Source organism: Lepidothrix coronata, unplaced genomic scaffold, assembly GCF_001604755.1.
Source record: "Lepidothrix coronata isolate B3197 unplaced genomic scaffold, Lepidothrix_coronata-1.0 Scaffold88, whole genome shotgun sequence".
NCBI classification, from domain to species: Eukaryota; Metazoa; Chordata; class Aves; order Passeriformes; family Pipridae; genus Lepidothrix; species Lepidothrix coronata.
The window spans coordinates 93,689-111,259 of NW_016690268.1; the positions used below are offsets into that span (position 1 = coordinate 93,689).

A 17,571-nucleotide genomic window follows, 5' to 3' on the forward strand; every position below is an offset into this window, starting at 1 on the left:
CTGTATAGGTGCTGCAGTTTTTAAATTCCCGAAGATGCTCAAAAAGTGTACTTCCATAAATACGTAGAAACACTTCAATTTCTAATGTTTTATCTTTTAACCTAACTGTGGTGGCATAAAAAAATTTGAGGTCCCCATGACAAAACCCTTTGGATCCTGATTGTCACAGAGCGTGCAGGATTAGTCTCACTACAAAATACTATAACAGCCCTGGCTTTTCTTACAGGCTTCCAAGGAACCAATAGTCTTATTTTGCGTACTAATCTATAACACTGAACAGAGTATAAGAAATCGAGCCACACTTGCTTTCTACCTGAAGGAATTAGATAAATTTCTTTCACAATTTTTAATGCATTCAGCATGAAAACGTAAGCTGAAACTTGAGCTGCTTTGAAAACTTTGCACACTCCATTCTCCAAAGTAGATTTCTTTCTTGCTTTCTAAGTAATAAAACTTTTCTCTCTGTTAATCCAAACAATTGATTTACTTCAGATGAGTGTACTTAACACACTATTTGAAAATGCAGTAGTTTTTCTTGTCAGGATTTGATCCAGGATCTCTCTGGCTAACACCCCATGCTCAGGTTTCCTTCCTGTGAACAAGTAATCACTGAGTTCCACAAACACACAGCATGAATGAATTTCCTATGTGTTTCACAGTCAGACTGCAGTACAGCACAACAAAAAAGATCAAGGGCCTGTAACATCGATAAACAATGACTTATCACTGTGAACAGTATGAGATTTCCAAGCTCAGTCTCCCCTCTGGCCTTTAAGATCAAACATTAGCAAATGTGCTAATACAGAAATAGGTGATCCCACACAGCAGTGGCTTGCATAGTTTTTCTCAGAGGAACTTAGAAACTATTACTGGGTAATTTCTCTTCTGTCTGAAAACTGTTATCTGTGGAGTTTTAGTGGAATTAGGTTGTCTCATACTGTACAGGAAGCCACTCTGTGAGCCACGGCTTTGGCTACACTTACACATGAACAATACATTATGTTGTGTCTTATTTCAAACTGATGCTCATAACTAACTGTCAGAATATCTTTGGGTTATTAGCTTTTAAATAATAAATAATCTCCCTAAAGCAAGATAGAAGTGGTAATCAGAAAAGGATATACTCTGAAGAATCGGGTGAGCTGTTTTCTCCATTTTCCACTGAAGGCAGAAGTCTTTGCTGGTTGAAGTGTTGGTAATACTCACAGTTGTCTTCAGATTCTGGCTAAGTTAGAAAAATCAGAAAGCATTGGTTTACAAAAAAGTTTTCTTTCACCTTCAATATGCTAGGATGCTGCTTACAAATCTGTCTGTATAGCTGGCTCAACTTTCTATACAAGCATTCTTAAAAAGTTGAAGTGTTATTATGTAATAGTCAGTGGCTTGCTCTCCTTGATGTTCTGTTCATAGACCTTCTTAGGGAAGTGAGTTGAAGTTTAATTTCTGGGACGGGGACTTGCTGCATACCTGGATTTTATCCTAAAACAGATTCAGGAAATGAGCTAAGTGTGCAGACAGACCCAGAAAAAATTATTCTGGAGTCCTAGTGTATATTAAAATAAAGGTATTCAGAATACTTAATTGTAGTTGGAGATTTTAGAAGTAAAGATTTAGTTCAGAAAGTTATTTCAAGGTGGACTGCAATGGAAAGAATAGTTAGCTAGTAAAGGTATTTTACATGAAGTTAGCACAGTGCAGACTTTTCACTGCAGTATTTCTTTTCTATGGGATGTATTCTGTGGGAGTATATCTATTTCTATGGGATGAATCAAATAAAATCATGTCAATACAGTATAGTATTCTTTAGGAAAAAATATAGTGAAATAGCATTGTGCTGCATCCTTATTGTGGGAACAGAAAATGGGTATTATAAAATTCTTAAGTGGATGATAACTGACCTACATATCAAGTAACACACATTCATTGAAGTTAAAAACAAATATATTACTGGTAGATATATCGGTATACCTGCAAGGATATGTTTAACAGTGTATCACTGAGCTGAATACATTCAATAGGCTCTCAGTATGAGGTTCCTTGTCCCTTTCTCCAGTGCTAACTAACATTTCAGGGTTCAACTGAATAAATTGTCAGTTGTAGCATGTCTTATTAGTGCCAGACAAAATCAGTACATCAGTAACAGATTTTACCACTTCAATTTTTTTCCCCAGTTTTAATTCCTGAGTTTTAAGGAATCTTTGCTGAAAGTATTTAATTTATGTAATGGGTTAGACCTCATCAGGTAAGGGGCAAATTTACGTTTCATACCTGTTTTAGTCATTTACACTTGAAGGCCTTTGCAGAATGGATTTTACACCCAAAGGTTCCCAAACAGAAGAGAATCCCTCCCCTCATTAATTAAAAGAAATTATCTTTGTGGCAGTTGAAGACCCGTAAGGTAGGTAAACTCAGTACTAAAACCACCTAGGACTGAACCTGATTGAATTTGCAGACTTTTTGAGTGGGATTATTCTTTTCTAATTTTAGTCATCTGTAAAGTAGTTAAAAGAGTATCTGCTCTATTGCCTTATTTAGGCTCAGCATAATTTTTGAAGAAAGAAAAGGAGTGTCAGAGTGCAATTCATCCCATCCTAAGGTGGATGGTTGCCATAATCAGGATGAATTGCCCTTCAAAGTTGTCTGTGTGAGTGGGAACTATGATTTGCACAGTTAAAGCGCCTTTTTAATTAATCAGTAATCTTAGATTTGCCTCAGGGATAAAATAAGAGGAGGTGCCTATCTGAACCCACTGATTATCCAGCTAGCTAGGGTAAGTGAAGTGTTTGATTTCTATATGGCTAAAGTAAAGTGAAATTAATCCTTTATACTTTTGAAAGATGATACTTTGGCAGGAATTGTCCCACTGTTATGATACTACAAATTAGAATTCTTAAACATACAGAAGGGAGAAAATATTATCCACTTTATTTCTCCCCATCTCAGAACACCATTGAGGAAGAATACAATTGCACCATTGTCTTACATAAGCCATCAAGGAGAAATGTAAAAACAATACTTATTTATTTACGTATTTGCTTATTTCTTATTGAAGACTATTCATTTGATGGGATTGTAGAAGCAAGTTCTAAATGATGCATGTAGTACTGCATCAACAGTTAAAAGACAGAATAAAGCCAGAAATTTGCAATTTTAAATCTGTGTTGGTATTAATTGTAGACTTAGTTAAAACCAGTAAAGCCCAAGAAGCAGGGAACATTCTACTTGAAAGAGAAAATAAAAGAAAATTCTTTTATATAGATTTTTTTTTCCTTTTATCTTTAGTCCTCTGAGTCTTTTTTTTGTATGTGCCATCTATAGAGATATATTACTGTAACATGAGTGCTCACAGACCTGTGTCTGCTCAGTGGAATGGTTTATGTTATGGTGCATTTTTCCACAAAAAATATATATGGGTGTCATCTCTTCTCATGTAGATGAAAGTTTTCTAAGCGCCATATTTCCAGTTGATCCACAATGGCTCTTACAATGCTACTTGTTTTCCATGGTTCCTAAATGACCAATGATTATTGCTCATGCCACTTTGTCAAGTCACTTATGCAGATGAACCAAATCATGCTGCAAGATGTCAAGTGAAAAAAAAATTTCAAAAAATGGTCATGGTAGAAATAAGTCAGAGAATGAAAGAAATAGTTGTTTAACATGTTCTGATACTCACCTTCACATAAATAATGCTCATTGCAGCTTCAGAAGCACACCAGTGCTATTCATTTGTACATGTACTTGATTCCTGAGCCTCCTACGATGTGACTAGTCGTTTTTATTTTAGAACAGCATTGAGGTTTATTAACTTGCATTGTCTGCCAGCTAGAAGAGAAAGGGATTCCTTCCCTGCCTTTTGCTTCAAGTCAAATGCAGCTTTCTGAGGGAAGTTTTCCATCTTCAAGGAGAGTCCTTCATCAGCAGTCATGCTGGTTTGAAAGTCTTCTTGAACCGCTTACAGCAATGCACAGAATTCTTAAGAAAGGACAGGATGATCCTGTATCTCTGATGTAAATGTCATCCCACTAAGACCCACAAATAAAGAGAGAGAAGAAATTAGTTCTCACAGCAGAACATTCCTGTGATATTTAATATGCACCAATTAACCATATGGACTTTTAGTCACAGAAAAGAATAGCAGAGCAATTCTAAGAGTCTCAGGAGATGAAGAATTTCTCTGGCTGTTCACCTTCCTCTTATAACACTATGTTATCTGCTAATTTGGAAACATCATTCCCGCATGTGTGGGATTTGTAAAGGGAGTATTTTATTGCTTTACAGACAGATTATTTTCGTGGTTATGGAGAAATAATGGCCAGTCTTCGCGAGCGAAGATTTGGGAAAGGTCATTGACCCTTCGAGCCTGCGCAGTGGATTTTTTAGGTGAGACACAGCGTGCGCTGAACTGAGCCCACCCTTTAATCCTGAGGTTCATCTGCCGGGGCCAAGCACGCTTGGACAGTGGCAGTGAGGTCCCCAGAACGTAGGTTTGTTTAGAGTGACCTTCTCTTAGATGGATTGCCTTACAAGGCTGACGAGCTCCATCTGCCCGGGGGGCTGGGAATCGAACCCGGGTCGCAGCGGTGAGAGTCCTGCACCCTAACCACTAGACCACCAGAGGCCCCTGTTATGGAGAAAGCTTTTACATGTTTTGTATATGTTGTGTTCAGAGTAACAGTCTGTGTTCAAGAGCTGCAATTGTTGCTCATCCCTTAGGATTAAAGTAGGACTAATTTGCATGGTTTTCTTTTAAAAGAAATATACCATTGGAACTGAAATGAAGGGTTTATTTCCTTGGATGGTCACAGCAGATCAGTGCTCTTGGTTCTCCTTCTTCCATCCCATTCTTCATAGACTGCAGTGTGGAGAAGAGCTGAGGTCTACTTTGTCACTTCTAGGAAAGTGGCCAGTTCAGGAAATAGTTTAATATGTGGTCTTCTTGAGAAACTGGATTTGGCAGGGAATTAAAAGGTATTTGGTAAATAGAGCGGAGAATAGGAATGCTACTTTCAGTCTTTTCTGTCTTGTATCTCTTTTATCTGTTTGATCTCTATTAGTAGAGGGTGAGAGAGCCCCATCAATAGTCCAGGAACCAAGTACAAAATTCAGAAGTGAGATGAAAGGTACACAAGAGGGAGAGAACATTAAAGCACTGTCTTCATGATTACAGAAGGAAGATTGGACATATTAGGTACTTCAGCATTGCAACGCATGGGTCTCAGGGGACATCAGACTGCAGCCAAATAATACAATGTGGCTTGTGTCCACACCATTTAGGGCTAGCTCCTTTTAGAGCAGGATGACCATATCCTTTTCATGTATTGCTTACCTGTGTGTGCATTCTTGATTTTACATGACCTTTTTTTTTTTAAATGCATGTTTTCAGTCTTCAGTAATAGGAAGGATGCACCGTACCCAACAAAATGAACCCAAAGAGCTTTGCTATATGCCATGGGGTGTCAGAAAGATAAAGGGAATGGGAAGCTTTCTGGAGCAATATTGAAAGAATGTGGAGAGTGCTGAAGCTTACACAGTTTCAGCTATACTGTTTTTTCAAAGTGGTCCCTGTAGTAAGCCTGTCTGTAGAACCACACAGGCAATCTTGGAAAGAACTAGTAGGAGTGATCTGAAACAAACCGGGGAGTAATCTTTTAGTTATGGGTCTAGTGGTAAATATGCATATATAAAAGAAAATGCATAAGCATTTATTTTGTGTGACTGTTAGTTCAACATTAAACTTAATAACATCAAAAAGAAATGGAAGATACCTTCCAACTTGCAGAGGTATATTGTTCGTCTTCTGTAGAGTTTCTGTATTTTATTTAGGAGTTCATTACTTTCACCAGAATTTTTTCTATGATATAGATTGCATTCATGCAGTGGAAGTTAGATGAATACATCATTTTAAAAACTTACCTACTTGCAAGAAAACAATCTCTGGACAAATAAATCTCTGGAAGAAACTTGATCTGATTAGAGCTTGATCTGATCTTCTAAGTGGAATTCAGATCCTACTGTTACATGACAATAATGTGGAAGTTATAAGTAAGTTTGTAACTAAGATAATCAAGCTATACATGTAAAACTAATGATGATTGGTATAATAGAGTGGTTTGTTGAGCTTGTCACCATCAGCTCTCTCAGCAGAAAATTATATGAGAGACACTTTTTTGGCACGATTCTTGCCCACATAAATATTTTTGCATGATTCATCTTCCCATAAACATCTAAAATGTGTCAGATGAATCATACCTTAAACTTCCCATAATTTTCTACTGTTGAGAAAAAGAGACTATGGTATTAAGCTGAGGTGGTAGCTGAGATGAATCACTGCCCTGTATACTTGTGTGATGGGGTAATAAGCTGATGTGATCTTTATCTGCTGTCTTTCTTAAGGTTTTGAGTCTGGCATTATCAATTGCTTAGTGAATGTCACTGCTTTCATCAGTATTGACATACATGCATTCAAAGTTATATATGAACTGGAACATTAAAATGGAAAGCTCCATAATAAACCTTTTGCTTTGTATTACAGAGTAAAAATGTGTATTAATATATGACATCACAGAATATGTTACTCTAGGACCATAAATAAGATTCTCATATGGATTCATTAAAAAAGGAGAAAAGGGCAAAATGTTCTCACATGTCCTATCAGGTTCCCCTGGAAACAGTTAATTCTGTTCAAGTCCATCTATCACTCATGTTGATCAGGCTGTTAACAGATAAAGGATCCCTATGTACAGCTAGGGAAACAGCGTTTGTAAGATGAAAAGGATGTTTTCAGAATTGTTTTCCACGTGGTTTTCATTGATTGGTTGCTTTTGTCAATATACACATTCTGAAGTGTGTTAGTAGTTCTGTTTGGATTTCTAGAGATAACAAAAGACTGAAAAGGGTGTTTGTTTGTTTGTTTGTTTGTTTTGTTGTTGTTGTTAAACAGAAAAGGAGAAAACTAGAGCATTTTAGTTTCCTTAGCCTAATTTCAGTTATTGGGAATAAAATGCTGAGCTATTTGGAAGCCAAATGCAAGAACATATTAAACAGTAACAATGAGACTGTATTTACTGGTGACAGGTTGGGTCAAACCAGTCTAATTTCCCTGTAGGGAAATGGAACCAAAGTGTGGGTACGTGAGAAACACAGATGTTAAATCAACTGTCTTTCCTAAGTCTCTTTATGCTATTCAATGTGGCATTCTCATAAGTAAGTAGGGAATTGTCTTGGTTAAATTGCCACTAAACAGATGCTAAAGTTTTTGGAAATGTCCATTTTATTGGTTAGTGAGTGTTCCTGGTCAGACTAGAAGAAGAATCTTCAAATGTGGTTCTTGGACAAGGACAGACACCATTTTCACTACTGTGTTGAATGGTGAAATAATCAGTGTGCTCTCAACAAGTGAAGGAGGGCAACAAATGCACATGTGCAGGCTGGAAAATAAAGCTAGAATTAAAAATAGAGGGATGTCATTCAATGGAGTCATATGCAGATTCTTACTGACATAGGAGTAAGATGAGTTGAAGATTGGAGGAGGACTGGCTCAGCAGTTGTTCTGTTGAAATGATGTATAGAGCTTAGTGTTTCCCAAGGTAAACATGACTTAGAGAAGCAATCCAATCCTGAAATAGTTTAACAAAACATTTTTGAAGTACCTAATCAGACAGAGCTATATATGAAATTCGAACTCCTGAATATGCAGCTTGTCCACTTAAGCACATAATTTAGGCCATTTAGACTTCCCTTTGGAAGTATTTAGAGTTAAATTTGACTACATAGAGGCAGAATGTGACCCCTTTATGACTGAGTAATAAGACTGTTCATTTTAATAAAGAGAAAAGATTTATAACAGTTTTCAGGAGTAAGATTCATCTTCTAGCTTTTCTGATGAACTAATCACCCTGTTTCTCTGTATAAATAGAGGAGAAAAACAGCATGATTCATCTTATTTCCATGTGGACACCTAAACTAGGTCAGATGAATCATGCCATCATCCTCTCTACTGGTAGCTGAGATGTAGGCACATCTACTTTGGAGACGCATTTGGTCTTTAGAGATGTCTGCGGTCGCTGGGAGAGGATCTAATCGGAAATACCTAAAAGGAGGAAGAAGCAAATGATTTCTTCTCACTGGTGAGAGCAAATGAGAGAATTGTGAAGCACTGGAATGATTTTCTTGAAGGTTGTGGCCTCTCTGTTAATGTGCACTTTTTAAGAATTCTTCAGATGAAGATGTTAAAATATAAGATCATGGGTTCAAAGGATGGGTTGGAGCACATCGCAAATGCCTTCTACCACTCGTTTCTGTGAGGTTTCATTCTCTAGTGATAGATATCTCAGTCCTACATGATCTAGGATACACAGCTGAAAAGGGACTGATCCAGTTTTGAGTGATGCGTACCCCTTGTCACATTACATGATGGGGCAAGTCACATGATGGGATAGAAATCTCCGTGGGCTTATACTTTGGAAGAGATACATATTTCCATCAGCTTATATCTCCAGCTCCTTCATGGAAAGCATTACATGCCTTGAGAATGTGTGACTCAGCAGTGCTGCAGCAGCATTTGCAGAACGGGGCTTAGCAGAGCAGCTACAAATAGTGGCAGGGTGGAAGGCTATTAGCACCCCAGTAAAACTGTATAGTAAAAGTAAATAATGTACTGATTATATTCATGATCTTTTTTAAAGTAAAAAACAGCATTTAAAAAGGCAAATTATCTTTTGTGTATTTGGAAAGAACTTGGTGAAGTCTAAAGAGTATTAAGACATAAAGCTTAAGAGAATAATTTAATGATATTCAGCCCATATTCAACCCATATTTATGTAATTATACAGTAAACAATTGATTTGCATTTAAATCTAACATCTGTTGTTCTCTGGTCCATTAAGTGAACTCCAACTAAACATTAATAGACATAAAGAAACACCATGCAAAACAAAGTCAGAAAATAATAGATGAGATAATAATCTCATAAGAAATTGGATTGGTATTTAAGAAGAGGATATTTAAAAAAATTTCACGGAATTCTCTGCTTCTTGACTATAGAAAGAAAACCAGACTAAATAAAGAAATTCAGGTTTTGACTGCTTGTTCATTGGTGCCATGAGGCCAGAGAACTAGACTGAAAAATCAGATGGCAGGTCCTTCAGTCTGCCGCTGCAGCAGAGGTAGGGCATGGAGATCCATGGCCTACGGGAGATGGAATAGAAGGGGTCTCAGTGGGACCTAAACTGTTCTATGATTCCATCATTCTCAGTACCAAAGCTACAAGCAGCTATGGATCATTTATCTTGTATTATTTAGTTCTTTCTAAAGAATGTGTTAGAAGTTGGTGTAGAAATCAATTGTATTAAAATCAGGAGTCATACTGGGAAAAAAAGGATTAAGTCAAAGTACAGTGGACTATTCCAATCCGTATATCAATATCTGATTTTAAGATGTTATCATCAAAAGCAGCTACACAGAATAAAAAAGTCGTTCTAGAAGGAATTTCTTTTTCCTGAGACTTCTCCAGAGTTGAATTTCACTTAACTTTGATAAGTTTATATACTAAATCTGTATGTCCTTTCCTAACCAGTTTAGCAAACTGGAGTTTTTATATTGTTGACAGGTGCTATTTTCTCCTTGTAATTGTGAAAGAACATTTTCGTCTGCCTGGTTATCCACCTTCTGTGAGTATCTATCTTGTCAAGTGAGAAATGCTACATTTATTAACCTGTCTGAAACTTGGAAGTGCATACTTCATTCCTTTTTATAGCATTCTGAAAACTAGGTACTGAAGTACGTGGCATAGACCAAAATGCTTTTTGTATCACCTACATTAAGCAGAATTTTGCACGTATCACTAATCAGGGTGATTGGATCACTAATTGCTGATATACCAGAGCTAAAGCACTGATGTTTAAGAAATGTAGCCTTAAAGGACATTTTTTCATCTTTTTTTTTTTTTTCTTTTTTCTTCTCAGTAAATATGAAGTGAAGCAAAGTGAGGTGAAAGATGAAAAATGCAACTAATCCCCTACCAAGCTCTCTGGAGGCTTCTTGAAACCCATTACATATAGTCATATGTTAAGTAAACAAACTCCTTAACTTCCTTTGACTGACTGGTATGACAATTTTTAGTGTGGAATTCCTCAGACTGTTGGATACAGGCACTAACCAAACCTCAACCAAGACTTAAAAGAAAGCTGTGAGATTAAATATTCAGTGATACAAAATGAATATATTTACTTGTTTGATGTGTGAGAAATGTTGCATCTGCTAGAACCCAATTAACATTTCATTTAAATGTGTATAAATTAAAAATCAGCTTACTGAAGTTGAATGAACATTGTCAACATAAAACTGGGATAACTGGAAAAAAATAACTAAAAATTCAGGTTCTAAACTTTTAAATGTAAAGGCAAAAGCGTTGTCTCTTGTCAGTCATTAGCATGGCTTCGTGGAAATCTTCCTGAAGTTGTTCTTTCTCTTCATGACCAATTTCCTTGTGATTCCCTGGTAATTGCATTTTATAAAGTTAGCATGTATAGTCATGATGCTCAGGCAGCTCTCTGAAACCAAGAATATACTTTATTTCATTCTAAGAAAAGCATATTCACAGGTGTGCAGAGGGAAAGAAGATTTGCATAAATGCATAAGAAGTTTGTAATTTATCTAGCATTAAAATTACTTTATAGAAGCATGATCACCTCATCTCTTTATTTGTGTAAATTTCAGTATTGCATTTTGTTTAAGGACACTGTGTCTTAATACCAGTTCCTTACAAAAATCATAGGGCTTCACTGTGACATCACTTTATAGTAAAGAGAGAGGAACAATCACTTCCAGCTAGCAGTTCATCTCAACTCAAAGTAGTAATCTCAAGTCAGAGAAATGAATCATGTCTTAGAAGTGCTTGTTAGCTATCATATATATGTTTGAAATTATATGGAGTGAAATTATTCTTCTAATCAATTAATTTTCTGACCCTCGTATCCCAACATCATCCTGCTACGAATTTCTTTTTTCAAAAAATACCCTTTTCATACATCTGAGATGACTTGCCAACCTTTTTATTATGGCAAATGTGTAAAAATAGTTATCTTAACTCAGTATCAATTTAAGTCCTTTTGGCAAACCATGCACAACATTTTAAATAAAAATATTTTCCAAACAACTTCATTATAAGAAGTTTTAAAGCTCTGATTCCCCTCAGTGATCCACTTGCAACTCCAAGTGTATTTCGTTCCAGGGTAATAAGCAATATATTCAGAATTTAGAAATATTTTTCTCTGGGAAAACATTGCCTGTGAAATACATGGAACAATGCAAAATCAGAAAGAACATAAACAGAATCCAAGAGATAAAAAATGGTTTGGTTGAGCTTTGTTAATTGCTAGTTATTTCTTCTCCTGGCACCACACAAAACAATCTGCTCATATTACTTCCAAAATGACTAGATGAATGTTTCCATAGTCATCACTATTAAAAGGATAACAACGGACTGAAAAAAAGGAAAAGAAGCACAGTTTGGGGAGAAAAGTGGAATCACTGATGATAACTAGATAAAGTAATAACTTTATGATATTCATAAATGTAATTATTCATTTATTCTTTCATTCATATGAAAGTCATTCAATATTAAAATAAAATCTATCAAGATATGATTAAATACTTTACATTCCAGTTATTATTTAGGAGTATGTTAAATAGCAGATTCTAAGGCTAGATATTTTAAAATCAACAGCAGTAAGTTGCACTGAAAAGTTCAAAACTAGTGCTGTGAATCAATTGTGGTGACTTCCATAAAGTCATAAAAATTAATGTAACTCCAGAGAACTGGATAAAAGATAAATTTATTCCAACATTTCATAAAAAAACCCCAAGCAAATTACAGGACTTAGAGATCATGGTGTCAGGTCAGCTGAACTTGAGTCCTCCTGCAGTGCAGGGCCTGTTCTTGAATGTATAGATAGCAAGAAGAAGAAGGAAAAGAAAAAGACACCTGAATTTGTTGATTTAGAAAGCAAATTCCACATGACAAAATAGTTGGTATCAGGATTACTAAACACAGATTAACACTGATGATGATATTAAGTAGATTATAAAATAAGAATGAGAAGTATCGTTATCAGTTCAGACTCAGGAAAGGATGTAGCACAATAATTTGTGAAATTCATCTCATCTGGCTTTGAGACATGTTTTCTACATTCTATTTGTTGGTTAACTTGCAAAAGAATTTCTTATGAGTCCTCACAATTTTATTATGGGAAAAAAAGAGAGCACACCTTACATATGGATTTCAGAGAATTTGCTGTTTCTTTTCAAAGTGCAACAGTTCTTTTTAGTGTAATTAATGCTTATAGCCTAAATTATGTATGATTGCTAATTCCTATTAATATTCCAAATAAAGTTGTCATATACCGACTTCCTCATGTCCTGATGCTAAAAAGACCATACAAACCCTAACACAAACCACAACTAAAAAAAATTTCAGTATAACTGAACAAACTCAAAGTCACAGGATATGTGAGAAATTCTTGATATTTGAATATCTGATATTTAAACCAGCCCTGTGATATGCCCTGTAATATGCCATGGAACACAGACAACTTAGACAGTGGTCAACTGATTCTAATTCAAGTTTCTTAAATGTTTCTGGTTTTTTCAAAGACGGCTAAAATAAATTCAAGACCAAAGAAGATATGACAAATTCTGAAGTCTGTTATGAGTACTTTGGGCTGCAAAGACTGGGATGTATCACTAGCATTTGACAACACAAAGTTGACTGTGCTACAGGTTTAATCTGTTACACCTGTTTTCTTACTGACTTCAGCGGTGAGTCTACAATCTATGAAATGGATTAATTGAAATATGTGTTAATGAGGAGCAGTTTTAGTGAGTCTCAAATCTATTCTGCTCGCACTTATCCTTTTTATCTCTCTCCCAGATAACTTTCACAGGCAATGCCCTAATGAGTTCATTCTTAGTAATCCATTTATATATCTTGAAAACATTATTCTTCCAGCTCATTTTTCTGATATGGTAAATGATTCAGGAATTTTGCAGTGTATCTGGTACTGTGTACTACTTTGTAGTTAGGAAAAGGTACACTGAATTTCCCATCTATACACATTTCTCTGTTTGATGTATTTTAAACAAAGATATTATGAATGTAATACTGTGTGGATTAATTTCTTTTCCACAATTTTTTGTCACAATTTTTGAATGCCTTTTGCTAGCTAGGTTGTATACTTTAACTGAGACATTCCCCATGACTCCAGTAGGACAGTGTATACAAGATGCATTTGATTGGAGTATAAGTCTTTAGGAGAGGGAGTTTGATGCTTCTAGGTTATTTGTGCTGCTCATAAACAGAAGGAAAACTTATGAAATCACCAGACATTAATGGCAGCTGTCAACAAGTTAATACTTTCCCATAAGATTTTTCAAATAAAAATGAATTCGTATTATTGTTAGGTTTTTCAGCTTTTGCTTGGATTTGATTATCTGGATTCCTGTATGTCATGGGTTGATCGTTAAGGTAATCCAGGTTTATGAGTTTTGGTTCCCCTCTGGACTGTGAAAGGCAGTCTTGCTCAATACAATATCCATAATTCAAGGATGGATTTTAACCTGTCTGGTTATAATTTATTGATTTTTATATATTACCCTGGCTAACTGTGAATTAATTTAGAATATTTAATGTCGGCTGATAAATTACTGCTGAATTATAAGACTTCACAACTTGTTGGCCCACTGCTAATACTGGATTTTTAGTTTATTAGATTATCTTTGCATTAAGTACTATATGTGTTTCAAAAGGTAATACTCAGAATTTAGATCATGCATTTGCTTATTTAGCAGCTTCTATAGTACATTCATCTATGTGAAAAAAGGGTAAACTTAAGAAAATGCAGTTGTTTTAGAACAACACGGTTTCATAGAAATTTATTTCAAATTAGTTTTCCAAGGTACCTGTAGTAGAAAGACACTTTGCCAGAACTATTAAAGATGAGAATCACAGGGCTGGTTTAAATCCAATCCAGATTCTATTTCATTCTGTGTGGTGTTTCCATTAAATCTGATTAATGTCTAGAAATAAAAAACAATATTTTTTTTTTGTTTTCTTTGTGAATTTTTCTAGTAAACAGGGCATGTGTATACTTTTGAGTTTTCTTTTAAAGTCAGTAATCCAATGGACTGATGGCTAAACTGGGACATCTTTGCAGTTTAGAACTACCTATAGGTCTCAGGAACAGAAAGGTTAAAGAATATGAAGAGACCAAATCTTTTAAAGCAATGACTTGATAGTTATTTTGCATCACTTTGTGATCACTTTGTTAAATACACTATTATCAAAAAATAATGTATATATATGTACTGATATGAAGTATCAGGTGAATAAATGCAATACATAAAACAAGTGCATCTACATTTTTTCCTAGCCTTGGGTTTTGTTCCTTCTTAGCAAAATCAGGAAGATAAATAGACCTGTTCGTTCAAAAAATTAGTGGGTTAAGATATTGGAAACCCTGATTTTTGACTTAGGAATGTACAAACATTAGTTTTAATTGTAGACAAAGAAGAATAAAATTGACATGTCATCTCTGGTAAATACTAGACATTATTGACAGTAGTACTGCAGAAAGTTCTGTAGGATATTGTATAGTGGTTAATACGAAGATCTCATAAAGGATGGAGATAAGAGGCACTGAGCCTGCAGATTAAAAAAAACATTTAATAACAATAAAAAGAGCTTGTATAACTCATCTTGGTTATATTTAAAATGTATTTTATGTCTATTAGATTTATACTGATTGAAAACTCAGCACTTATTTTATGTGACTGAATAATTAGGACTGATTATGTTAGTCTGAGCCCATAGATTTAAAAGATAAAGAAACGCATTGCTACGTCTATGATACACTTGCAGTATTGAACCAGCATAACTTGATTTGTCACTGAAGTGTCTGAATGTGTTATAAATGACATGGATTGCCCTTGTAAGGTATTCATTGGCGCTGTTCAGTATTGAAAGTAAAGGTCTGCTTTGCTGTCTGTCAGACTGTCTGAGAGCAAAACAAATCTCTGGAATAGCCTTGGTGTTTATAAAGTAGAAAATGTGACAGTAGAATAAACCTGAATAACAAATTTTGTAAGAAATCCTAAAATGACAATTAAACAGCATGATGCGGAATTGTAAACACAAGAGGTCAGTATCATAATATCCTGTTTAGAAAAGTACAAATAGTCAATCGATTATACAGTTGATTATTGTACTCATTCATCTGGGGTTTGCTGAAGCGCTGGCAATGTAGTTCACTATTGTTTATACTATATTGTAAAATTTATTGATTATCCATGTGCAGCAGGTTTATTCTTTCAACTACTATTTGTGCTCTTGGTAATAGGATACAGCAGCTGTGGATTGAGACAGACATTTTAGATGTTTTCATCTAGATTATCATCTAGGAAAAGTAGTAATGAAAAAAAAGAAAAGGGTCATAAAAACCTTATTAATGTAATTCTATAGGGATTATTGAAACATCACTACTTTACTAATATTACCTAACAATTTTCATCTAAAGCATTGGCAAAATTTGTGTAAAGGACTGAATTTACAGTTACAAAAATAACTATTTTCATATAAACCTTTAATATTCTTCACACTTTGATTATATAAGCCATGTAGACCAAGAATCAGTTTGACTTAAATTTTTGTCCTTGCTATTCTGGGCTGCTGCATCCAAGGAGATGCTTTTTTTTAGGCTGTGTTTAATATAACCTGCAAAGAAAACATATGGATTATTAATTGTGTCAAAATATTATTTGTAAAGTGTTTCCCTATATGCAAAAGACAGTTGTCATAATTTGTGAGAAGTTTGTCTCTTCAAAAATTCTAATACAAAAATTCATTTGGGATAAATGTAAGTTGTCCTAATGTAACTGTTTTAACTTCTTATTACTCTAATTTCTTGTTTTTGAAACCTTAAATATAATGATTGATTGATTGATTGATTGATTGATTAATTAAAGAAACCTTTGAAATGCTTATCAGACTGGCTGAGAATTACACAAGCACACTTTTCTGCACTGCATACAGAAACATGGCTGCTGAGGCTACTGTGCGTGTTCAGGAGTTTTTCACTGATGTTGGACTCTTCGTGTTTGGCACAGACATTAGCACAGAGAAATTTGTCAATAGATTTTTTGACACTCTGTTTCCAGTAGTCTACAACCACGTGATTAACCCCGGTCTGACCGACATTTCAGTGGAATATGCAGAGTGCCTCCGAATGGCGAGAAGAGACATCAGGCCCTTTGGCAACATTCCCAAAAAGGCCATAGGACAAATGGGAAGATCACTCTTATCCAGCCGGACTTTCTTGCAGGCTCTGAATTTGGGGATTGAAGTGATCAATACAACAGATCACCCGCATTTCTCCAGAGACTGCAGCAGAGCTTTACTGAGAATGCAGTATTGCCTCCACTGCCAGGGAGTGATGCTGAGCAAGCCCTGCATGGGCTACTGCCTCAACATCATCCGGGGCTGCTTAGCCAGCATAGCAGAAATTGACCTTCATTGGCGGGGATATGTTCGGTCCCTGGAGGAGCTCTCAAGCACCATGAGTGGAACACACGACATTGAGCACGTGCTTCTCAACTTTCATTCGCTTGTTAATGATGCTCTGGCACAGGCTCATATCCATGGGCCAGAGTTATCTGAGCAGGTAAGAAGGTGGTTTATATACACTCAGTGACATCAGGAAAAGTATGACTGATAATTCTTACTTGTTTGGCCATTTTTATGGTGAGGAACACGTTTGTATCTGAGTTCGGCTTCATTTGACAATGCAATTTTTAGGAGCACGAAAAGTGTTTTTCATGAACGTAAGAGAAATTTTTAATCACTTCGTTGCTATCCTGTGTGCACATAATGATAAATTTAAGCAATCCCTATTTTAGATACTATTGGCCTGCCTTAGATAACCTGTGACTTTGCATATATTATTTCCATAATTATTTAGGTTTCAGAGGAAGTAGCACAGTTCATTTGTAACATAAACTGAGTCCTTCCTTACATATACTTGAGAGAAAAAGTGAGTTAACTGTGAATGCATGACATGAAGAATTTTAAGATACTGTTAGGGAAAGTGTGCACTACTTACCCATACATTAGGAAAAACCCTAGTATATCTTCTAATTTATGAAGGTTAAGTACCAAAATTTGAATTTTTCATGTATTATTTTTAGTCTATATTATGTTTTGTAATTGTATTTTTCTCTGTATTCTTACATTCAGACTTCACTGACAGTGACATATTCTATGTTAAGTGCTGGATCGGATAACTTGGTTTGGGGAGATGTCTTTAGTTTCACGGTACACACTGGTCTGAAGAGGGTGTCTGAGTGTCCCTGTGGTGTGGCATCAGCTGAGGTGCAGTAATACTTCTAGGACTGCCCTAGCCTGCCTCAGTACGTGAGGTTGAAGCAGTTTCTTCTGCTAAGCAGCTGACAGGACCTCTGACAGTAAACAACTTGACCTAATATAATAAATAAAGCATTTTTCATTTCTTACTAAGACTC

The 17,571-nt window shown here is 35.5% G+C and overlaps 1 protein-coding gene across 1 annotated transcript in view; it reads left to right on the plus strand.

The window, feature by feature from the left end:
* GPC5 (glypican 5) overlaps positions 1-17,571 on the plus strand; it is a 612,142-nt gene that overhangs the window by 72,449 nt on the left and 522,122 nt on the right. The window contains exon 3 of the mRNA XM_017821031.1: positions 16,021-16,715. Coding sequence (XP_017676520.1) covers positions 16,021-16,715 — 695 coding nt within the window. The remainder of the gene's footprint in view (positions 1-16,020; positions 16,716-17,571) is intronic.